General features: G+C 39.3%; 2 protein-coding genes across 12 annotated transcripts in view; one reads left to right on the top strand and one right to left on the bottom strand.

Moving 5' to 3' along the window:
- Positions 1-13,362, top strand: part of ank2a (ankyrin 2a, neuronal) — a 68,961-nt gene extending 55,599 nt beyond the window's left edge. The window contains 5 exon segments of the mRNA XM_030787891.1: positions 311-516; positions 4,279-4,587; positions 6,360-6,797; positions 9,386-9,472; positions 13,288-13,362. Of these exon segments, the coding sequence (XP_030643751.1) occupies positions 311-516; positions 4,279-4,587; positions 6,360-6,797; positions 9,386-9,472; positions 13,288-13,362 (1,115 nt within the window).
- A 6,087-nt stretch (positions 13,363-19,449) lies between these two features.
- camk2d2 (calcium/calmodulin-dependent protein kinase (CaM kinase) II delta 2) overlaps positions 19,450-20,557 on the bottom strand; it is a 58,786-nt gene continuing 57,678 nt past the window's right edge. For all 11 annotated transcript variants that reach the window (XM_030788171.1, XM_030788163.1, XM_030788167.1 and 8 more), the window contains 3 exons: positions 20,371-20,446; positions 20,077-20,171; positions 19,450-19,682 (listed from right to left, as the gene is read on the bottom strand). In XM_030788171.1, the coding sequence (XP_030644031.1) occupies positions 19,450-19,682; positions 20,077-20,171; positions 20,371-20,446 (404 nt within the window). The remainder of the gene's footprint in view (positions 19,683-20,076; positions 20,172-20,370; positions 20,447-20,557) is intronic.

Raw genomic sequence — 20,557 nt, 5'->3', positions numbered from 1 at the left:
AATAAATCAAAGGTGGGAAGGAAAAATGTGAACATACACAATGCCTAATTAGAAGAATCCTTAAAGCAGTGTTTTTCAATCCTGCTCCTGGGGACCCCTGCTCTGCATGTTTTCATCTTTCCCTGCTCTACCTACCTGACTGAGCTCATCAGTGGGACTTTTGATTAGTCAAGAGCGTGTTAATCACACTAACCAGGTGTGTTCGGAGCAAGGATAGATAGAAGATATGCAGAGCAAGGGATCCCCAGGAGCAGGATTTAGAAACACTGCCTTAAATGTCTTTCAAATGTTTGACATCTTGCGTCTGTAGCACTCTCTTCAGTCCAGGAAGATATTGACAGCCCCCGGATGGTGAGGAGATTAGAATCTTCACAGAGGCACCCTCCTGCGGTGTCAGAAGAAGACCTGTCGGTTGCTTCCCTTCTTGACGTTCCCTCTTGGGCAGAAACTATTGGACAAACCCACTCAGAAAGTATTCATGGCGACCTTTTGGAGGAGCTTGAGATCACACAGTGTGTAAAATTTTTTATGACATTTGTCTTGGTCTATACTAGGGGTGTCACGATATATCGATATGGACAATAACTGTGATATTTAAAAAATGAAGTATTGGCATCGTGTTAATAATACACACACGATAATGTTGTAAACTAGAGATGCATTTCCGCGAGAAAATGCGAATGTGAACTGTCTACTGCCACTGCGTGCAATCCCTCGTTGTAGCAGTAGAGACCTAAAACTTTCCCCATTCATTTCAATGTGAAAATAAGCATTTTAAAATGGCTATGAAAAAAATGAGTGGACTGATCAAACAAACAAGCAGTCAACAATCATAATGCATTAAAACCGAGAGCAAATACTTCATATTAAAAGCTCTGTACCTTTTGCAAAGAACCAGTGATTCTCAGCCACAGACATGCGTTGGCTACGTGAGGTTGTGTACCAGCAGATCACAAGCTTTGCTGACAATCGTCAGGCAAGCACATTAATGACTAAAAAGTAAATAGTATTGTTAAACTGAAAACACATTAAGAGTGTGGTTTAACAGTACATAACATCACCTCGGGTCGCTTCTTGCCTGAAGCTACAGCGTTCCTACAAAATTCCAAATATGCATGCCAATCATGTAAGTAAACCAATCATTACAACAGGAGCTAAATGATGTGTTGCATCTTGTTTTTCCGCTGAGTCCTAGTGACCTCCGGTTACATTCTCAATGGGAAATTCAGCAATTAAAAAAGGCAATTTAAAAAAATGAATGAGTGGACCGATCAGTTAGCTGTATACAAGCACACTACTAGGATTTAGGATGGACCTGCTACCGCTGGAATGGGATTGATATTGTGAAAACTGCGGGCACACTACTAGGATAACTAAGCTCGTTTGAAGAGTTTACGGAAAAAAAAATTTCCACATAAATTTCCTGGTCAAATGCACTAATAGACTCTTTGATTTGCAGGGATGTTATCACCAGTCAATGGGCAGCTGAAGAGGTTACAGTGGCAAATACACCTGAAGCCAGAGATGAGAAGGCAAGTCCCTCTGTTAGGGTAAGTCAAGCACTGCCACAAAGGTTGGTCTCTGAAGGGAATGACCCTAGAAAATTATTTTTGCACATGCACCCCAGAAACCTGCCATGCACTAAAAATGCCAATAACATTGCAGCACTCAGTGAAGTCATCTTACTCCAGTATAAGTTCAGCCCCTGTGAACTAACCCCACAGAGCCTCTGCCCACTGATTCAGGCCTTCAGTCAAAACCTCAGAGAGTCAGTCAAGTTTATGAGGCACTAAAATGAAATATTCCAATTGTCCTTGTGGTCATCTATCAGACTTACAAAACATGACTGTCTTGTTTTCTTCATAGCAGTGTTATAAAATGGAAAGGAGTTAAGAATTTCCTAATGCACCTGTAATTTCCACCTGTTTGTTCTCCATAGATGCTCTGCCATATATCGGTTTCTTTCTCACTGATTTATTTCTGAGGTCTTCCAGGGAATTTTCTTTCTAGAAGAGGTCTTTTTCATTTCTATTCAGTATCAAGTGTCTCTCTTAGTTTAGCATTTTATCGCACAAACCAGGTCATTAGTGGAAAGAGACAGAATTCTAAGTTTAGCTTGGCCATAGTCCACAGAAATTGTGAGAAATGGCTACATCTGTTACTAGGGACACAAGGATACTTGTACAGTTAGTAATGACCAAGGTCAAAATGTAACCTTATTTGCGTGTTGGCCTCGACACATGCTGCATGTAGTCAAATGCCCCTAGCAGCCTTGTACATTCCATTGCCTTTGGAGGGTCATTATAATGGGTGGGGTTAAAATATTCAATTAATAGAGCTATGTCATAACTAAAAGACACGTTTGATAACAGTTCAGCAAGGTCCCCAAGAAACATGGCATTATGGTTTGGAGGTCTATAGATGACAACAAATACTGAAGAAGCATCATTACCCAGCACAAGGGTAACACATTCCAAAGACAACAATTCTCCCTATGAGATGTAACTACGCTTGTATATTTAATATAAAGGCTGTAATATAAGGTAGGGTTTATTGTGACATTGTTAGAAATGATGTAAATAATGTATTATTAAGGAATTGTTTTATCATTCAGGAAAGTTAGTTAGGCATGAAGTAGCATGCTGTGTTTGTAAGACTGTGTTTCCTGTTAAACATGAATCCTGTCCCTCCATTATATTCTATTACCAGCAAAATTAGGGCCATTCACTCTATAGCAATAACTTTAAAAATAAATATTCTGAATGACCTATATCCACATTAGGGGTGTCACGATATACTGGTGTTGATGATAACCCTGATATTTAAAAAATGAAGTCTTGGTATCGTGTTAATAATACACACACGATAATGTCGTAAACTAGAGATGCATTTCTGCAGGAAAATGCGAATGTGAACTTTCTACTGCCACTGTGTGCAATCCCTCGTTGTAGCAGTAGAGACCTAAAACTTTCCCCATTCATTTTCAATGTGAAAATAAGCATTTAAAACGGCTATGAAAAAAATGAGTGGACTGATCAAACAAACAGCAGTCAACAATCATAATGCATAAAAACGAGAGCAAATACTCATATTAAAAGCTCTGTACCTTTTGCAAAGAACCAGTGATTCTCAGCCACAGACATGCGTTGGCTACGTGAGGTTGTGTACCCAGCAGATCACAAGCTTTGCTGACAATCGTCAGGCAAGCACATTAATGACTAAAAAGTAAATAGTATTGTTAAAACTGAAACACATTAAGAGTGTTGGTTTAACAGTACATAACATCACCTCGGGTCGCTTCTTGCCTGAAGCTACAGCGTTCCTACAAAATTCCAAATATGCATGCCAATCATGTAAGTAAACCAATCATTACAACAGGAGCTAAATGATGTGTTGCATCTTGTTTTTCCGCTGAGTCCTAGTGACCTCCGGTTACATTCTCAATGGGAAATTCAGCAATTAAAAAAGGCAATTTAAAAAAATGAATGAGTGGACCGATCAGTTAGCTGTATACAAGCACACTACTAGGATTTAGGATGGACCTGCTACCGCTGGAATGGGATTGATATTGTGAAAACTGCGGGAGTAGAAGTGCAAGCGCCCTGCAAGTGATTTTGTTTCAGTTGACATAGTATTGATGGCAGATGTTAGGTCCTTGGGGATCTTTTGTTCATTTTGTTTATCAGTGCATCTGGTTGCCTTTTCACTATCTATTAAATAGTGTAATTGTTCTTTTCGGACACTTTTGTACAACTATGGTTACGGACTCTCCACCTCACTACACTCGTATTTTGAGGGGAATTCATTAGCCAAAAAAGAGACAAAACACACAATAAACAAATTTAAAGATGAATTTGACTGATAGCGTTGTTATTATAATTATCATTATTTTGTTCAAATTTTCTATAGATATCACAATAATATTGTTATTGTGAATTCTTTTGGCCACAATAATTGTGTAGTGAAAATCTGATATCATGACAGCCCTAAACCACATAACTACAGTCTGCCTTAACTTTGCTTTCCCTGCACAGAATCCTAATCTTCCTAATCTCATCCTAATAAAGACTGCACTCAGATCACCTTTGTTTTGTTGAGTCACTGCTTTAAATGTAGATGTCATTTAAGTACATTCATGCTTGAATACATGTCTCTATGTAATAAAAGGCTCTGTGCTCTTTTAGTGGCACACCTGTATAGAAACTATGCCAGTTTATAACCTGATTTCCCTCTTCCCTTTTTTTGTTCATTTCTCCATACAATTTCATTATATTGCAGGTTTCAGGTTCCCAAGTTTCAACTGAATCTAGGCAAGAACAGGATCGCAGTCGTGAAGTATCAGGCCACACAGATCATTCAGCAGAAATTGTAAGGAGAACATTTTCATCAGAAGACCAGCCACTGCAGGCAGAACCAAATCAATACGTCTTTGATTTCAGTCAGCATTCCATTGATAGGCTCACATCTAGTGATGATTCATTGGCACTTACAACACCTGAACCTAATCATATAGTTCCTGACCTGCTGAAACATCCTTCCCAAGACAGTTGTGCTGATGTGCCAGCCTCTCCCTTCTGTGAATCACAGGCAAGGCAGGATATAAATGTGGATTGCCTTGCAAATCAAACTGAGGAAGGTAGCACAGGGCCTGCACAAGAATCACCTCCTTCTGTGTTCACTGAGACAGTAGAAGTTCTAGATGCTACTGAGAGAAAAGTACTATCCATTGAGTCAAGAGAAAAATGTGATGAAAAGTTTCATAAAGATGCAACTGACGGACATCCACGGTCTACATTCATTTTAAGTGAGTCTAATATTGATCTTGAGCTGCAAACAAATCCCCCAAAGGGATTAGTTTGCTCTCCTGTGGAAACTGTCGATCCTTGTGACCATTACACCAGTTCCTCTGAACAACACATTGATTCTCCTGAGTTACAGACAGACTCCCCTATGCAACAGACAGATTCTTCCATTCAACAAATGTTCTCTCCAGAGAAAGAGATGGAGTCCGTTTGTCTACATAGTGATTCATCTGAAATACAGGTTGGTTCCATGCAACAAATTGATTTGAGTCAACAAAATAATCCTCCAAAGCAACAAATAGGTATTTCACAGCAACAAATTGATTCCCTTGAAGGACAGGGCCAATTTAGTTTCTGAGCAAAAGATTAATATTGCAGATCAACAACTTAGTTCCCCCTAGGTTTCAAATGGATTATTCTCTCATGCCAATTGATGCCTCTGGGAGCAAGATGGATTTAGCTGACCCAACAGAGTGACTGTCTCAGGTATGAGATATTGATTCTGTGCAGAGCCACACAGTCATTCCATTGAGCAAAAAATCAGTTTTGAAAAGGAACAAACTGATTTCCCTGAGCTTCAAATTGATTCTCCAGAGCAATATACTGATTTTTCTAGGTTACATATGAGTTTGTCTAAGGAACAAATGGGCTCATCTGAGGAACAAACGAGTTTGTCTGGGCAACAAACGGGTTCTGCTGAGGAACAAATGGGTTTTTCTGAGGAACAAACAGGTTCTGCTTTGCAGCAGAGTGGTTATTTTGGCTGTCAAGATAATTTTAGAGAACAACACAGTGATTTTACAGAGAAGCTCAGTGACTCGTGTGCTGAGGAGCAAACGAGTTTTGCTGAGGAACCTGAGGAACAAGTGGGTTCTGCTGAAGAACAATTGGGCTCATCTGAGAAACAAACAAGTTTGTCTGGGCAACAAATGGATTCTGCTGAGCAGCAGATTGGTTATTTTGACTGTCAAAGGGATTTTACAGAACAGCACAGTGATTTTACGAAGCAACACAGTTATTCTGTTGCTGAGGAACAAATAACTGCGGAAGAACGAATGGGTTCTGCTGAGAAAGAAATGGGTTATTTGGCTGTCAACGTGATTTTACAGAACAACACAGTGATTTCACAGAGAAGCATAGTGATTCCTGCGCTGAGGAACGAAACAGGTTCTGCTGGGGAACAAACGGGTTCTGCTAAGGAAAAAATGGATTTGCTGAGCAACAAATTGGTTATTTGGCTGTCAAAATGATTTAAAGTACAACAGAGTGATTTTACAAAGCAGCACATTTATTCTTTTGCTGAGGAACAATCGGGTTCTCCTGATCAGCCTATTGATTATTTTGGCTGTCAAAGTGATTTTACAGAACAACACACTGATTTTACAAAGAAACACAGTCATTCCTTTGCTGAGGAGCAAACACATTCTGCTGAGGAACAAACACGTTCTGCTGATGAACAAATGGGTTCTGCTGAGGAACAAACATGTTCTGCTGAGAAACAAATGGGCTCTGCTGAGGAACACATTGGTTATTTTGGTTGTCAAAATGATTTTACAGAACAACACAGTGATTTTACAAAGCACCACGGTTATTCCTTTGCTGAGGAACAAACGGGCTCTGCTGAGGAACAGACACGTTCTGCTGAGGAACAAACACGTTCTGCTGAGGAACAAACATGTTCTGCTGAGAAACAAATGGGTTCTGCTGAGGAACACATTGGTTATTTTGGTTGTCAAAATGATATTACAGAACTACGCAGTGATTTTACAAAGCACCACGGTTATTCCTTTGCTGAGGAACAAACACGTTCTGCTGAGGAACAAATGGGTTCTGCTGAGGAACAAATGGGTTCTGCTGAGGAACAAACAGGTTCGGCTGAGGAACACTCACGTTCTGCTGAGGAACAAATGGGTTCTGCTGAGGAACACTCACGTTCTGCTGAGGAACAAACGGGTTCTGCTGAGGAGCAAATGGGTTCTGCTGAGGAACGATCGGGTTCTGCCATGGAACAAATGGGTTCTGCCAAACAGCAGATTGGTTATTTGGACTGTCAAAAGGATTGTACAGAACAGCACAGTGATTCCTTTGCTGAGAAACAGATGAGTTCCTCTGAAGAACAAAGGGGTTATGCGGAGGAACAAATGTGTTCTGCTGAGCAGCAGATTGGTTATTTTGGTGGTCAAAGTGATTTTACAGAACAACACAGTGATTCCTTCGACCAACAAATTGAATTTTGGGGTCAACAAATAATTTCTGTAGAGCAGAACACTGTTTCTCCTCAGGAACAGGCTGATTTTCTGGACATACGGACTGAATGTAAGGTGGTTGACAAGGACACTCCGAAGGAAGTCAGCAGGCCTAGTCATTTGGATGAAACATCTATACCTTTGGAATCCTACAGTGGACCAAACCCTGAAAACAGCAAAGATTTATTTAACACTGAGGCATATTCATGGCCTGTTGGTGAAACTACTCAGCAAGATGAAATTTCTCCTATCTACCCTTCTGATGTGACTCCCCAAACACCTGAAACAGTAAAATCTTTCCAACACTTTGACTTTGAAAAGATGCCAAACCACAGATCATTTAACCCTGGTGAAACCTCCAAACTGGGTGAAGTGCCAGCTCCACCTTTCACTCAGGATGGTTTTGGCATAAGTGGTGCATCCATTGGTTGTAAACGACACTCATCTGAGTCATCTGTACTTTTTCCAACACCGCAAGCCATTAAGAAATTGTATAACAGTCACAGTCTACCTGTATCACCCAAAATAGGCACTGAGGTAATATCTGATAACAGGCATTGTGAGGACATCTTTAATGAGCTGTCAGATGAGGCACAGGAAGGGAAAACACAGTCTTCCACAGAGCAAAGGGATGTTCAGATCCCTCAAGAACAGGCTACATGTCATGAAGGTGATGATGATGGTGATGATGGCGATAATAGTGGTTTACTGAAGAGGGTAAGAGTTATCCCCACTGCCCCCATCATCCTGTCCTGAGCTTCCTTACTTTTGTCCTGGCTGCAGATCATATGGCTTATTTCTGTGGTGTTCTGGTTTAAGCACAAATTTCTTTTATTACTTTGTGCTTTTGGTTGGTTTGAAGCTGCATTTCCACTGTGTGCACTTCAGTATTTTTAAGGAATATACCTCACCTGTTTTATGTTCTATGGATTGAATTTTTGGTTGACCAGTGTTCACAATTATTTTATTGTTTTACACTGTGTAATCCAGAAAGTACATCAATGTGCAACACTTCTGGGCTGACCAAGAGAAAACAATGAGAATAGTATCAGCTCCTTGAAAACAGAAACTATGACTGAAAAATGATGGCACAAAATTGTCTCAGCTCCACATTTTTGCCACTATCCAATCAGATGCATGCATCTGTCCTGTAAAAAGTACAACAAATTTAAAAAGACACCTCAAGGCACACTACCCAACATTTTATTCCATGCTAGATATCAGTTTTGATGTAATATTGTATTGTGCCAGTGAACACTAACATTAGGTTAACCACTGGTAATAGTTTTGGCTCAATTTCCTGCAAAACTCAAACAATTAGCTATCTAGTGTTACCCTTGACTCACATAAACCATTTCCCTCTCCCAGCACTGTGAGCAGCATTACTTTTCAACTTACTAATGTGAGTGGGTGTTTTCTCTGTTCTGTCTCGCCGTCTCTGTTGTGGTCCATTGAAAATTAATGGTGATCATGTGCTGACAGTGGGAAAATAGTGCATGTATGAAAAGGCTGATACAGGTGGAGGTTGTGTACAAAATATGTTTAATATAGCCAAGAGCAAACACTGTAAACCATATGCTAATGACAGCATAAAGTCATCTGCCTCAATTATGTCTAAAGCAACTGTGACTAACTCTTAACTAAAATTAAATTTATGGTCCGTTGACCAAAGCCTGATTTAAACTAAGGTAAAATAAATGACTAAACTATGCCTAAAACAAATTAAAATGTTCATAAATAGACTAAGACTATAGCTACATTTTATTGCCAAAATTAACACAGTATGAGAGCTCTGATTGGTTAGGTGTGCTGTTTGAGAGCTCTGATTGGTTGAGCGTGCTGTGTGTCAACTCTGATTGGCTGTGTGTGTTGTGTGAGAGCTCACTTGGTTTGTTAGAGTTATTACTCAGGTAGATTTCAAAAGGGAAATTTCAGACACTTGTCTGGCTTTGATTGGTCCTAAATGGAGATTCAGTGTGAAATCTAACAGGTTACATTTTTATATATCATTATGTTTTGAAAATTCTATGTGTACACAATGTTTCTTTCAAGCTTGGGTTAACCATTCCTCTAAACTAGTCATCAAAGCTTTTCTGATGTTCTCATTTAATGTACTTTTGTTATTATGATTTCTCTGTGAAATTAGTGGCTGTTTCCTGCGAAGTTTGCAAACCCACAGTTTTTTTTATGCACTGATTCAGACTCTCCCTGTTGTTGCCTCCTCATGCCAACCTCCTCCATCCCTCAACTCTGCAGCCTCCTTCACAGTCCTCTTTTTGAAATACCACATATTAGTCATCTCTTTAATTCTAGTTTTGCATTTCTGGTATTTTTCAGAAGGCAGATAATGTCCCTGATATCCCTCCAGAGGCTGCGTGTGAGGAACAGCACGCAGACCAACATGGGCAGCTGGGGATGGGACAGGTACAGAATGATTACAAAGAAGATACTGTTTAATCATCACTGTTGTTGATAAACTGATTTCTGATCAAGTAATCCACAATTATTGTTAATATTATTATTTTTAAGCAGTGTAGCCTATTGATAACAAAATTATATCAATAGAAATAAAAGTTAAATTAGTTATATCTGAATACCTGAAGGATTTTGAGGTGTCTTTAAGATTAGTCAGCTCAAATGTGATACACTAGAAAACAACAGAAAGATAAATATAATGAAGTTAAATTATAACGACCGAAAATCAAGATTACTATTGAATATGATGCATATACATAAACGAGGACATACACAATACGCACAGTTAAATATGAAAAAACAAAGTAAATGAATTGTGTGATTTAAGTTAAAATACTCTAGAAACAGGTGGCTGCTCGCTGAGCTATGCGTCTAGCAAATAACAACAATACGTTCATAAGAAAATAGCAGTCTCAGCAGCTTGCCATGTAGGGTTTTTTCAGTTAGAAGGTAGTTCTGCCATTGATTGACAGGTCTCATCAATCATTCAAGGCAATCAGGATAAGGAAACTGAGTCCTTTCAGGTCCTGTGAAGAATGAGGCTGCAGGCTGACGTAGTTCTGTACAAACAGTGTCTTGGGTGATAAAGAACCAGACATCAGATGTACATGGTCCTTCCATGGCATGAGAAGTTATGGTGTGGTCATGTGGGTTCTACAATTAGTACAGAATATTAGGACGTTTAATTATATATGTGATCTTTAATTATAGAATAATTCCCTTTTATCAAAATCAGGACACTGACTGATCCTTATATCGCAGTTCCCTTTCAGTCATCAAAATGACAACATTAAGTGATCTCTGATTATTCAGAATTCCTTTTCAAATCATTTTTTTCTCTTCAACACTTTTTCTCTTTTATATACATTCAGATTTGTTCCCATTACACAGCACACTGACACACATCTTGTGCTCTTTGGCCTTAAGTAAGAAGGAGGGTTCATATCAGCTGACGGAGTTGAGAGGAGGAGGACTTGGTGAAGGGTGGTGAGGAGGATGGCTTCACCACAGAAGCAAAGAGAACCATGCTGAGAAGTGAGGGGGATCAGACAGAGGTGATTATGTGTATGTGTATGTGATGTGTGGTGTGTGTGTGTGTGTGTGTGTGTGTGTGTGTGTGTAGTGTGTGTGTTTGTGTGGTGTGTGTGTTGGGGGGGGGGGTGGTTTATCAGTTCTATCACAAGAACTGATAAACTGTAACATGCTAGTTATTATTTTTTGTTCACTGTTTTAAGTGGGGTTTTTTTTATTGTTTTGTATTTTGTGTTTTAAGTGTTTTGGGGTTTTTTTTGTTCATTGTATATTATGGATTTAGTTTTTCTGCTTGGAACCATCAGCTCCGTTTTGTACAATCACATTCTGTAGAAAGAAAAAAATAAACAAAGATGCTCCCAAGATGTGTCGGTACATGTATGAAAAAAGTTAAAACTGTTATGAAAACCAAGAGGACAAGGGTAGAAAAATGAGACAGGTAGGTATGACAAATATTCATTCTCATTCAAGTCTTGCTCACGTTTCCAGGAGACCTTCAGTGAAAGAGGTGGTGCATGTGTGTCAAGAGCTGATCCTTCTGAGGGCAGAGAGGACAGCTGGGCTGTCCAAATGTCAGTAGTCCAGAGAGAGAGTTCAGAAAAGTGTGTGGGCATCCCTGGACTCTCCTCTGCGCAAGACACTCTGGGCCAGGTAAGACATTCAACTGTTAATCTGGACATCATGTTCAGTTCATCCTCCGCTGGATCAGTGTTAACCAAATGCAACCAGATTAGTTAGATAATTAAACACAGGACGTGAGCAACAGAGAAATGGTGTTAAACTCAAGAAAGGAATAAAGCTTTACCTGCAAAGTGAATTTGTGCACACTAAGGAATTTACACACTTATGTGTTTACATTCTTGGCCGAAGACACTGGGTTACAGTAATGGGTGAAGACTCTGGGTTACAGTAATGGGTGAAGACACTGGGTTACAGTAATGGGTGAAGACACTGGGTTACAGTAATGGGTGAAGACTCTGGGTTACAGTAAATGGGTGAAGACACTGGGTTACAGTAATGGGTGAAGACTCTGGGTTACAGTAATGGGTGAAGGACACTGGGTTACAGTAATTGGGTGAAAACTCTGGGTTACAGTAATGGGTGAAGAACACGTGGTATACAGTAATGGGTGAAGACCACTGGTTACAGTAATGGTTGAAGACTCTGGGTTACAGTAATGGGGTGAAGACACTGGGTTTACAGTAATGGTTGAAGGACACTGGGTTACAGTAATGGGTGAAGACACTGGGTTACAGTAATGGGTGAAGACTCTGGGTTACAGTAATGGGTGAAGACACTGGGTTACAGTAATGGGTGAAAACTCTGGGTTACAGTAATGGGTGAAGACACTGGGTTACAGTAATGGGTGAAGACTCTGGGTTACAGTAATGGGTGAAGACACTGGGTTACAGTAATGGTTGAAGACACTGGGTTACAGTAATGGGTGAAGACTCTGGGTTACAGTAATGGGTGAAGACACTGGGTTACAGTAATGGGTGAAGACTCTGGGTTACAGTAATGGGTGAAGACACTGGGTTACAGAAATGGGTGAAAACTCTGGGTTACAGTAATGGTTGAAGACACTGGGTTACAGTAATGGGTGAAGACTCTGGGTTACAGTAATGGCTGAAGACACTGGGTTACAGTAATGGGTGAAGACTCTGGGTTACAGTAATGGCTGAAGACACTGGGTTACAGTAATGGGTGAAGACACTGGGTTACAGTAATGGGTGAAGACTCTGGGTTACAGTAATGGGTGAAGACACTGGGTTACAGTAATGGGTGAAGACTCTGGGTTACAGTAATGGCTGAAGACACTGGGTTACAGTAATGGGTGAAGACACTGGGTTACAGTAATGGGTGAAGACTCTGGGTTACAGTAATGGCTGAAGACACTGGGTTACAGTAATGGGTGAAGACACTGGGTTACAGTAATGGGTGAAGACTCTGGGTTACAGTAATGGGTGAAGACACTGGGTTACAGTAATGGTTGATGTAGGTCCTCCCTACCCGTCACTCCTGTCCCTTCCTCAGGCTCTCAGGGTTTAACAGGGTGGACATCCCAAAGACAGCATCCAAATGCCCCAGCTCACCAAAATACACTGTCCAGATCACCTCCTTTATCTCATAAAGAGCTATTAACAAAAGGCTTGACCAAACAAATATGTTTTCAGCCAAGACTTAAACATTTAGACTGTGTCTGAGTCTCAAACATTAATTGGGAGGCAGTTCCCTAACCTTGGGGCTTTATAAGAGAAGGCTCTGCCCCCTGCTGTAGCCTTCACAATTCAAGGCACCAGTAAATAGTCTGCACCCTCAGATCTGAGGAGGTGTGGTGGATCATAAACAGCCAGAGGTTCTCTCAGGTATTGTGGCGAGAGACCATTTAGTGCTTCATAGCTCAACAGTAGTATTTAAATAATCAATGCGAAATTTGATTGGGAGCCAGTGCAGTATGGATAAGATTGGAGTGATGTGATCATATCTTCTGGTTCTGGTAAGAACTCTGGCTGCTGCATTCTGGTCTAACTGGAGCTTGTTTATGCACCTACTGGAATATCCAGACAGTAAGGCATTATAGTAATCTAACTTAGAGGTAACAAAAGCATGAACTAGTTTTTCTGAGACTGCCCTGGAGGACTTCATGATTGCTCTCTCTGTTTCTTTGTTGCCTTTTTGGTCTTCTCTGACTCCCACCCCCCACTTCTCCCTCTCCCTCTCCCTCTCCCTAGGGTCCAGACTCAGAAGAAGAAGACTCACTGGATGCGCTGGGGGATGCTGAGGGCAGGGAGCCAGGGAACCTTTAGACCCACAGCATCCAGCACCTCTTCTGCTGCCTTCTACCCCAATACTGTGTTGATGGACAGATGCAGAAAGCTGAGGATGAGGAGAAGGACTGGGGTCCCACCTCCTCTCCTCTGTCCCTCCCCACTTTGCCATGCCCTCCCCCTAAACTCCTGACTCTCCTATGCATTGTGCTCATGCAGTCTCACATACACCTCATTCTACTCCTAGTCTTCCTGTCTGAACATACAGGACTGTTCTCGGTTTCAAAACACCTGTGGAGAAAAAAAAACCTTCAATCACTGTTTATTGCAGTTTGTCTTACTGTCTCTCACTGTTTTTCTGATGTATTTTTGATTCACAAATTTATTTTTTGCCTTTTTGTGACCAAAGAAACCCTGTTTCAGTTGGTGTCTTTTTCCAATCTTGGACACATGAAAGATGTTTATTGCACTGCCTAACTATTGTCATTTACACATTTTTTACAAAGCATTAGTCTCACCAATCACAACATGTTACTTCATGGTTAAAAGTGAAGACAAACAAAGAGTACTACGCCACTGACAAACACTACAATCCCACTGTTGGAATATTTATATATGTGTCTGTATGTATCTGTCTTTGGAAAATATTATATATTTAATGTGCATTTTTGAAGTAACAGTAGTTCACATTATCCGCTTATAAGGATTATAGCAGGCATGAATAGTTTGCATCTGTCACTTGCTGTAGTAAAATCAGACAAAGGTTAAAAGAAAACACATTTATTCCTCTGTCATTAGTTTGGGCAATGTCTTCATTTACTGTCACAGAGATTAGCTCATCTCTGCTCTCCCCTGTTCTCCCCACTGTCTCCTCCTCTCCTCAGCCTGTGATGTGTGGCTATTCTAGGCATGCCATTTTTGAGTTGGATCATGACATTACATTGTCTTTTATTTGTGTGTTTTAATGATATTGTTAATGATATTGAATAGTCATGTAATCAAATAACTATTTGATTTCAGAGCCCAAGTAAGCATGTAGCAACAGCTCATTTTGCCCTCTGACTTTATGAGCCATTTGGCAGAATGATGGATGTTCTGGGTGGTGGTTCTGGGTGGATGTGGTTGGACTTTTGCAGTCATGACAGGTCTGCCTGGGGGTTAACGGGCAAAGAAGGGTTCAAGGTTAAAATAAAGGACGTCAACAGAGTCAGTTTATCAGGCCTATAAAGGTTGCTAGACTTTAACTGTAACTATAAATTTTCTATATAAATGATATAATCTATATACATTATATAGAAGGTGTGTATTTATTAAAGTGTGCCTGCTTGGAGCATTTTGAAGTAGTCAGCCGGGCAAAAATTGGGGTCATCTTCTTCCTCTAGTGTAAGGTTTAAAGAGACATGGTACCACATATAGCAAATGGGAGGAGTGAATGTACAGTGTACACTGTCTAATGTCCCCAACAGTCAGACTGCTCAAAGTAAATACAATAAAAATGATTAGCAACATGTTATACTTGACATAATGATGGAGCACTAGATTAAAACTGAAAACATAGTTATAGACCCATGCTCAATCTGGGTTATAAGACATTTTTATTCTGTTTTATGTATTTACTGATGTGTGTGTGTGTGTGTGTATGTGGTGTGTGTGCGTGTGTGTGTGTGTGTGTGTGGTGTGGTGCGTGGTCGTGCGTTGCGTGTGTGTGTGTGTGCGTGTGTGTGTGGGTGTGTGTGTTGGTTGGGTCATTTGAAAAATGTATATCTTTCCCTAAATATTCTGACATACAGATTAGGGTCCAGTGAGCTATTCTGACTTTTCCAAACATTCTTTCATGGGGATGATCCATGCGTTGCTGTTGTGAAGAGTGAGAAAGAGAGCAGGACAATGTGTCAAAGAGTGTTTGGTTGATTGGCAACTAACCAAGGGTATTACAAAGTGAACTTGAACAGGAAAATATTTTCCGATCTTATTTCAGCTGCTGCTTCTATAGTCCATTATGAAGGTGGTCTTAGTGTGGCCTGGCTGACAGCTGTGACATCAGTGTGGAATATATTTACAGTATGTTAGGATTCCTTCACCCTGAATGAGATCAGTAATTAAACACTACAGCTTTCACTGTAAGGGTGTCTGCTTTTAATGTTATGATTCAGTGTCCGTGTCTGTGGTGATTTCCATATACTTTATACAGTACATAAATAAATAAATATATACATATCTCTTATTGCATGGATTACTTTATTATACTCCTTTATCATACAAATACATTAAACATTCAAATGGCTGCAGTGTGTATACAGCTGATGATTAATAAAACTCTCAAAGATGTGGATGGTTTGATGTTATTTTTGGAAGTAGATATTCCCTGTGCACCAAAATTCTGCCTCCTGTGTTTAAAACCTTATCAGCTATGTTTACTGTATAACATGGATGCAATAAAAAATATTTTTTCATTTAATTTCCATGAGTTAGTTAGTGTATGGACACTTGTGTGGTGAGACCCAGAGAAATGATCTATGGGGCTTTTTTTTTTACTATTTAAATTTGTAAAGCTTTGAGACAAACCCCAGTTATGACATATTAAAGTCTATACTGAACAGTGTACAGGTGCAGTTATGACATATTAACGTCTATACTGAACAGTGTACAGATGCAGTATGACATATTAAAGTCTGTACTGAACAGTGTACAGGTGCAGTTATGACATATTAAAGTCTATACTGAACAGTGTACAGGTGCAGTTATGACATATTAACGTCTATACTGAACAGTGTACAGATGCAGTTATGACATATTAAAGTCTGTACTGAACAGTGTACAGGTGCAGTTATGACATATTAAAGTCTATACTGAACAGTGTACAGGTGCAGTTATGACATATTAACGTCTATACTGAACAGTGTACAGATGCAGTTATGACATATTAAAGTCTGTACTGAACAGTGTACAGGTGCAGTTATGACATATTAAAGTCTATACTGAACAGTGTACAGGTGCAGTTATGACATATTAAAGTCTATACTGAACAGTGTACAGATGCAGTTATGACATATTAAAGTCTGTACTGAACAGTGTACAGGTGCAGGGTGTTCTGTGTTGACCACATTCTGTGCCTCTCATCAGTTTTGTGTATTAAACTGGTGCTGAATGTAATGTTTTCGATTTCCATAATCTGATGATTCGATTGCTTTTTTGTAGAAACAATAGATGAGAGAGTTAAATGAGAAAAAGTACCTTTTGTCCCCTTTCTCTCCTTTAACTCTAGGAAGCAGTAGAGTTAGACAAAAAATACAGGAACACAGAACTGTCATTAAGTTTACAGTCTATGTACTTTACGCTCTATGTACTTTAAGTTCTATGTACTTTGAACCAAAATGTAAAAAAAAATGTCCAAAAAAACCCACTTTGACTGTTAAACTATCATGGTTTTCAGCCATCAAATTTTTTTAAAACCATAATGTTTTGTCCAGATGGTTTCCCTGGACCAACACACTGTTTGGGTCGTTACTTTTCTCAACGAGTTGAACCCACTAAACCTATCTTACCAGTCCTCCCCACTAGTCCTAAACCAGCCTCTTATCTCACATTAAATCTCTCTTCACATCTAACAGGCTTCAACAAAAGCTGAAATTACTACAACTGAGAACAAAAAAAAGAACTTCACCACAGAATGCATATGTATCATATCTTTATTGTGTTATTATGGAAATGTTGAGTGGACAGCACCACCATGGCAATAAATAATATACTCCACATGCCCAGAAGTGCCTGTGGGCTCTGTGGGTTTCAGCAGAAGAATTTCTCTCATGAACAGAAACAGAAAAATAAAACTGATGATGGCACTGACATAGACCAGTTTTTTTGTTTATTTGTCTGTCTGTTTTTTCTTGGTTTTTTTTTTTTGTTTTGTTTTGTTTTTTTTGATGAGAGAACCAGAGGTTCTAAGTTCTAAGTCAATCCTTAGGGAAGACCTCTCTGACATCATTATATCTGACATCATTCTCTGTGTGGGGGCACAGACACAAGGAAGTGACCACTGGACGGCAGTGCACATGCTCAATTGACCCTCACTCTGCCACTGGCAAATTAATGTTGGGTCATCTACACGCTACAAAAACTGTATGAAAATGAAACTTATTATGCCATATTTATATTACGTAAAACGACTGCGCTGGCTCTACAGCACGCTGCAGAGGGACTAGAGGGCTACATCATTTGACAAGTTTGGTAATTGTGCTGGGTATGTAGGAAGCTGAAAATGACAATAATAATTACTGTCACTATCATTATCATGATAAGTTTATTTTCTATATTACACAGAAATATGCAATCTGGACATAAACAGAAAAAAATTAGGATCGCTTAAAATATTCATCCATGCATAATTTTACGTTTGTTCAATGTATTATATATGCTACATTCTCTTATTTATATATTTTTTTTCATATACATTGACAAAAAGCTCATACCAAATTTGCACTGCATTCTCCTCCTTTTAACACTAAACTGATATCTTTTAGAGTCCAAATACTGTCAACTAGCAAAATAAAAAAGGTTATGGACTGTGTTAAAATGACTAAATTTCTCTGTCACTGAGTATGTTACTGTTCTTCTTTTTTTTTCTTTTCTGTTTTCTTTTACAGTCAAAACATATGTACATCACCAAAACATGAGCAAGCTCAAAAATTAACATTCCCATCTTTAAGAAATTTTATATTGCACACACATACAGAGCGAAAATAAAAATAATTAAATAAATAAAAACAGCAACAACAACAACAACAACAACAACAACAACAACAAAAACAGAATTGATGAGGGAGATTATTCCCTTTCCATATCCATAAATTTAAAATGCATACCAAAACTATTAAAAAAAAAGACACGTGAATAAAATGTTAAAAATACACCTCTTTGATAATATCCAAATATGGGCAAGGGCGTGGTGAGATGATGTCATTTTTAAAAACAGATAAATGTACTGGACCATGTGTATGGAACTAAAAACTATACTGGACCATGTACATGAAACTAAAAACTATACTGGACCATGTACATGGAACTAAAAACTGTACTGAACCATGTGCATGGAACTAAAAACAGTACTGGACCATGTGCATGGAACTAAAAACTATACTGGACCATATGTATGGAACTAAAAACTATACTGGACCATGTACATGGAACTAAAAACCATACTGGACCATGTACATGAATCTAAAAACTGTACTGAACCACGTGTATGGAACTAAAAACTATACTGGACCATGTACATGGAACTAAAAATCATACTGGACCATGTGCATGGAACTCAAAATTGTACTGAACTATGTGCATGGAACTAAAAACTATATTGGACAATGTGCATGGAACTCAAAATGAGCCTCGGTGTGAAATTTGTCTGGTAGTTTGAGTTGGAAATTTATCTTAAACATTATTACTCCATAAGCAATGGAATAAACACAGACACGTGCACAAACATACATACAGACACCAAGTAAACTAATAATGAGAGTCAGAGAGTTCTAATGTTGTCATTCACAACACACTTTGATGATGACTGATGGATACGATGACTCTCGTGATGAGTGTTATTATGATGACTGATGGATACGATGACTCTCGTGATGAGTGTTATTATGATGACTGATGGATATGATGACTCTCGTGATGAGTGTTATTATGATGACTGATGGATATGATGACTCTCGTGATGAGTGTTATTGTGATGACTGATGGATAAGATGACTCTCGTGATGAGTGTTATTATGATGACTGATGGATATGATGACTCTCATGATGAGAGCAGCTTTCAAATGTTTATAATCTCAGTGAACACATCCTATTTGATGTCAGTCGTAAGATTGCATGGAAATTAAAGACAAACAAATAAACAACAAAAAAAAAACAAACAAAAGGAAAACATGCGAAACACTCATGCTTGGGCAGAAAAAGGATATATGAAAGTAAACAGCTTTGCTGGATCAAATCTCACATTTGTTTTGAGGGACAAATAAGAAAAGACATAACAAGAGCTTTCCAAATCTTGTGCTGTTTTCTCCAGTAGATTATTGTGATTATCATGACTAAAGGTGATCATGACTCAGAAATGGTAAGGAAGGTCCCTTACTTAATGGGAAGACTGGGAGCACCTGAGCGGTGGAAGTGGATGTTTTGCCATTTGCCTTCTCGTCGATGCCACACACGAGTCTCCTCAGACTGCGTGGTGCGGGGCATGCCACCCCCATCCATGTACTGGGTCAGACGAATGTAAGCAATGCAGGCAGCATCTTCACCAATCAGGTGTACGTGAGGGTTCAGCAGGATGGTATGGACTGGTTTATTCCCTTTAGACAGAGCTGAGAGAGAATTGAAAGAACAAGTGAGCGAAATTAAGCACAGGAGAGACTGCAGTAATATGTCCTAGATTTTAAGACTGGATGCAACTGTTATTGCATAGCTAACTGGTCTGCATTATACATGTTTAAATGAATGAATGAAAGAATTAATAAATACATACATTTATACATACATAGATACATAGAAATAACGTTATGACACTGACATAAATAATTAAACTGAAATTACATTTTAAAATGTGATGCTTCTGGCAATGATGCAGCATTAAATAAGTCAATAAATAGTGTGAAATACACGCAATGTCAGTTTTATGAGGTGCAATGCATGGTGTAAATTTGCAGTGACCTTTGTCCTGCGCACTGAAATTAAAGCAAGAGCAGAGAGTCACTGTACCATTCTCAAAATAGAACCTATGGAAATCATGGCCCTCCACAAGATTCCCCAGTGCCTCTGGTTCAAAGGATGTCAGAGCAGGATCACAGATCTTTCTGCAGAGCAAACACAGAAAACCGGACTGGTTTTGCTTGTACCCTTAAAACATAAGAAATAAGAATGAAAGTGCACACAGAATTCATTCTGAGAAAGTACTGCAGGGGGAAAACACAGGATGTTACAAAGGAGTGTATGAAAATTTTGGATGACAGTGGAATCCTGGTGTTGAACAGGGATGGGGATGGGTACACTTACGTGTAGGCTTCAAAGTCACCATTGTTGATGGACTCAATGAGTAGCTCAGTCACCTTTATGATCTCCTGCTTACGAGCTGCAAGACACAGACAGAGACCAGGACATGAGTCATCTTCCCTGACAGGATGTAAATCTTACCAGTAAATTCAAAGTCAACCCAAACACAGTCTCACTTTAGGTGTCCATT

This window comes from Chanos chanos, chromosome 11 (assembly GCF_902362185.1).
Source record: "Chanos chanos chromosome 11, fChaCha1.1, whole genome shotgun sequence".
In the NCBI taxonomy this organism is placed as follows: Eukaryota; Metazoa; Chordata; class Actinopteri; order Gonorynchiformes; family Chanidae; genus Chanos; species Chanos chanos.
This window is presented reverse-complemented; position numbering and strand designations above follow the sequence as displayed.